This window comes from Nestor notabilis, unplaced genomic scaffold (assembly GCF_000696875.1).
Source record: "Nestor notabilis isolate BGI_N333 unplaced genomic scaffold, ASM69687v1 scaffold21505, whole genome shotgun sequence".
Taxonomy (NCBI): domain Eukaryota; kingdom Metazoa; phylum Chordata; class Aves; order Psittaciformes; family Psittacidae; genus Nestor; species Nestor notabilis.
In genome coordinates, this window is record NW_009930084.1 from 25600 (window position 1) to 30393 (window position 4794).

A 4794-nucleotide genomic window follows, 5' to 3' on the forward strand; every position below is an offset into this window, starting at 1 on the left:
TGTGGGGTCTGCGCGGCGGGGGGGGCCGGAGCCGCAGGCACCGAGTCAGGGCTGGCTCCGGGGGAGCAAATAGGGCCAGTGGAGAGACCTGGGGTGCAGGGGGCTCAAAATGATCCCCCGGAGCATTTTCAGTGTGGGGGAACCCCGCAGTTCACAGCCCTGAATTCACCTTGATTTGGGCATTGTGGGGCGCAGGGCATAGGCACTTGTGGCAGTCACCTTGCTTGGAGATGGGCACAGATGGCAAAGCATCCCACCTCGCCTGTGTGTTTACATAGGGTCCAGCAAAAACAGGGCCCCAGACTCGGCCAGGGTCTCTCTGAGCCTGTGCACGGGAAGGGCTGGGTTCCACTGACCCGCATTAAAATGGGCTATTCCCATTCTGCTCTTGCTGCAGGGACGGCTCATCCTGTCCAACAAGACCGCTCGGACCGTTGCCTTCTTCTACACCCTGTTCCTGCACTGCCTCGTCTTCCTGGTAACAGCAAAAACAGGGCCCCAGACTCGGCCAGGGTCTCTCTGAGCCTGTGCACGGGAAGGGCTGGGTTCCACTGACCCGCATTAAAATGGGCTATTCCCATTCTGCTCTTGCTGCAGGGACGGCTCATCCTGTCCAACAAGACCGCTCGGACCGTTGCCTTCTTCTACACCCTGTTCCTGCACTGCCTCGTCTTCCTGGTAAGTGGGGGGGCCACAGCGGGGTGGGCACCCCAATAAAGTGTCAGCAAGCGTCCCATCCAGGGGGAATGTTCTCCTTTTTAAGCTATTATGCCAAGCAGCTGCATTGCAGCTGGTGTATCTCTGGCTCCGCAGAGCAGGAGCAGGACAGGGACACAAAGGACACATACCTGTCGATAAATATCCCCCTTGGCTCCATGGGGAGGGAATGGGCACCCTCAAGTGGGCACGGGCTTGCCTGAGGGCAGGAGATGGAAGCTGTTTGTGGCTTCATGTCATGCCTGAAAACAGGCCCTGGTGTCTCCATGCAGGGAGCTCACACAGGGTTTAGCATATTTACATGCAGGTCTGGTTCCTCAGCCCTGCACACAGGCACCAAGCCCTGCGCTCAGCAGGCAGCACAGCACAGCTCTGATTGATTCCTGTGATGCTAATGCCATAAGTAACGTTAGGAATAAACACACCCCCCCACACAACCCACATTGCCTGTTTCTAGACCATGTGCAATTCTACCTTCCTATTTCTGGGTCCATCCCTTAACCTCCTGCACGGTGGAGCTCGGTCACGTTCGCTGCCTCCCCGGGTGATGAGCTTCAGCTCTGCGTTCTGCTGTGCAAGCTCTGGTTCTCCCCATGTTTCTTCCTTGCCCTGTGGCTTTGTCTCTAGTTTTCAAGTTTCCCCCACTGTACATTAGGGCTGGAAGTAGAGAAGTAGAGGTTTGGGCAGGAACAGAGGCTTGAGCCAGCATGAATCCCCTGGGAGTCAGTCATGGTGCAAAGTCCTCCCACCTCCCACAGTTTCTGGGAGTTTATTTATCATTTCAGGGAAAAAAAACCCCATAATAAAAACCCCAACAAAACCCAAACAAATCATAAATAATTAAATGATGCAACGAGATGAAAGACAAGTCAGAAAAATATTTCTCCCCAGATCTCAAAGTAAAACTGACTTTGTGTTATTTGGAGGAAAGGAGCAAAGAAAATAAAAAGTTAAACGTCATTAAACTTTAAAGCTCTAACCTATAAAAATAAAAAGGTGAAATTTATAAATATTAGATGTCTGGAATGATCTTACTTCATGTAGACACAAAAGGGCCTGAAAGCCAGCACCCAGCTCCTCCAGCCCTGCAAGTAGGAGCAATGTCTTTGCCCTAATTCCAGAGATAGCAGAGCCTTCACTCACCCCTGCCCAGCTGCTCCTTCTGCCTGTTGTGATTGCAATTAGCCCTCATTTGGAGGCCAGCCTGTGGAGTTACAGTATTTCCCTGGTGATAAGATAACCAGGGCTTACAAATCCCGGAGGCTTGAATGCATCAGCCTGGGATGAGAGGGCTTCTCCCTCTTCCCAAAACCCACCCACCGCCTCAGACCACAGCTTTGAAATGGAACCCGGGTGGCACAAAGGGAAAAAGAAGCCAAACTGAGCAGTGACCTTCCTTAAGCCTCTTCCAAACCCACATCTCCATCCGTGTGCAGCCTCGGGCGCTCCCACCTTACCCCAAACCACAGTGGCAAAAATAGCCCATGGAAAAGGTCACCCTGACTGTCCTGAGGGCATCCCCTTGGAACACACACTGGGTTTCTCCACGCTGGTTAATGCGAGGCTGCAAAACCAGTTTTACCCAGAGCCCTGCTTTAGGTCTCTGCTTGATGCACAAAAGCCACAGCAACTGCTGCCGCAGAGATTTTGCCCATAGCCATGGGGATGGGATGGAAGGGGATGGGATGGCCCAGTGGTGACAGGGGCTGCTGCAAGGGCAGGGGAGAGCAGAGCTCATCGTGTCTCTTGCTTTGCAGGTGCTCTACAAAACAGCCTGGAGCGAGAGCGTGGGGAGGGACTGTGCTGCCTACTGCGCTAAGAAGTGAGTGTGGGGATAGGCTGGGCCAGCCTGCTCCTGGGGCTTGGGAGCATCATCTGCCTGGGTCTGGTGGGCAGACCATGGTGGTTTGCAGCAGGTATTTTGAGCACCACTCGGTGCACCTCGAGCCTGGAAATGAGGGCAGTTAATTGGGTTTTAAACCCTTAATCCAGTGAGGATGAAGGGGGAGAAAAGGTGCATGGAGCAGGGCAACCGCATGTCTTCAGCCGTGTGGTTTCCAAATCCCTTCCACTGAGTTCATGCCCAGTAAAGGAAGCCAAATGCGAAGCTGGAGACCAGGATCAGACCCGTGTCCCAACTCCAGCTGCCCTGAGCAGCTCCCAGGCGCTGCCACCCATGGCTGGAGCAAAGTGTGATGCTATTTATCATCACCACTAGTGCTCAGCCCCCAAAGCGCTTCAAGGCAACGCTGTGAGTTAACAAGCTCTGTCCTTCTCCCAGGTACGCCGACCACATCCACAAGTTCCACAAGAACGGGGATGAGGGTGACATGTGGCAGTGATGTGGGGGCGGGAGCCGCCCCCCCCGGCGCCAGCCCCCCTTTCACCCCACAGCAGGATCTGCCCCTTCACTCCCTGCCAGTCTCTTTGCTATAGCTTTGCTTTCTGCTTCGTAGGATGGAGGCAATGATCCTCCCCTGCTCCCACCCTTGGAAATCAAAAGCCTCAGCTAACAGAGCGCTGTTCTGTGGGACACGGTGTTTCCAGCCCTCCCTCCCAGAGGAGGCTGCATCAGTGCCCGTGTCCTCCTGATGTCCCAGAGAGCTCAGTCTTTACCAGAATACATGGGAAGTGCAAGAGGTACTCCTCTCAGATGCAGTCTCTCTTTCCATCCTGTTTCGAGCCCAGCGCAACACTGAGTGGACTAAATTTAGCCACAAACTAATTTCGGGGGGGGGGGGGCCAACCCCCTGAACTTGCATTTTCAAGTGCTGTGGTATTTGGGAAGTCCTATTTTGCTCTGGGTTATTGAAGTGTCAGAAGGCAGGCAGTCCTGCCGGGCTCTGATGGAGCAGCAGGCTCCATCCCCAGCCATCCCCAAGGATGGGGTTGCTCAGCACGTTGCCTCCTCACGGCCTCTTAGGTCCAGAGAAGCTGTTGCTTGGTTCTGTGCTGCATCCCAAGAGCTTTTCAGGACCTTCTGCAGTGCCTCGTACCAGGCTACTGGGCACCAGCCCATGGCTCGAAGACAACCCGGCTAGCTGGGGTTTAATGGGGCTTAATGGGCGTGTTGGTGGTAAGGACTGATCTCACAGGGATGCTCCAGATGCTCTCCTTGCTGAGGTGTTTCTGCTGAGCATTGGTTGCTCTTCTGGGTGCAACAGCTTCACCTAATCCCAAGCAGGATCTGCCTCACACAGGGCTTGCCCCATAGTTGATCTGCTCAACATCCGACCCTTTTAGGAAACCAGAAGTCAAATGAAGCAATTGCTGGTGGTGGGTTTGCTGGGTGATGAGCGCTTGGCTGCTAATTTGGGTTGATTTGGGGAGACAGAGTGATAGAAAAGACTGATTATAAAAAACAGGTCCCAGCAGCCCCTTTTCCTGGCTCAGCTCACTGTGACCACATGGTGCAGGAAGAGCCTAGCTTGTTAGAGTGGTCCTCAATTAAAACTCCCTTCTGAAGACAGCAGAGCAGTGTTGTTTCCAATTAATATTTCATTGCAGATTCAGCTCTATTCACATTCACACTGCTGGGAAGCCAGGGCCGCTCACGGAGCGTGCAGGCAGCCGTGGGCTTCACATCTGCCCCGGGCAGCCCAGCTTCATTTGTAGGAGCTGCGACCCACGGCAGAATGTGAAATACTCATAAACTGAAGGGATAAATCCCAAAGGACAACAGGCATCTGTCCCACTTGGCACGGGGAAAACTAAGCCCATCCAGAAGGGAGGCACCGTGGGTTGAGATGCTGGCAAGGGGATGCTGCTGCTGTATGCTGGGGACCTCTTTGTAAGCGAATCAACTTCGGATGTGGAGGAGATGAGCTTTTGCTGTCTGAAATCCATAACTCAGAAACATGATCCGGGGAAGGGTGGGATGCTTGGTCAGGCTTTGTTGGGAAGGTTAAATTTGCTTTTTTTAGAAGCTGTATGTGGTGTCTTGGAATTGCAAAACTTCTGCAGCTATGCACACTTGTACTCTTCAGAAATGACTTAAAATAGATGCTGAGTTCTGTGGGACAAGTGATCAAATAAACTTAGACGTGCATTGACCAGGTGCTTTTGTGCTTTCTTTCC

General features: G+C 53.2%; 1 protein-coding gene across 1 annotated transcript in view; it reads left to right on the forward strand.

Moving 5' to 3' along the window:
* LOC104406322 (protein CASP-like) overlaps positions 1 to 3059 on the forward strand; it is an 11086-nt gene extending 8027 nt beyond the window's left edge. The window contains exons 8-10 of the mRNA XM_010015267.1: positions 398 to 478; positions 2475 to 2539; positions 2999 to 3059. Of these exons, the coding sequence (XP_010013569.1) occupies positions 398 to 478; positions 2475 to 2539; positions 2999 to 3059 (207 nt within the window). The remainder of the gene's footprint in view (positions 1 to 397; positions 479 to 2474; positions 2540 to 2998) is intronic.
* The last annotated feature ends 1735 nt before the right edge of the window (positions 3060 to 4794 follow it).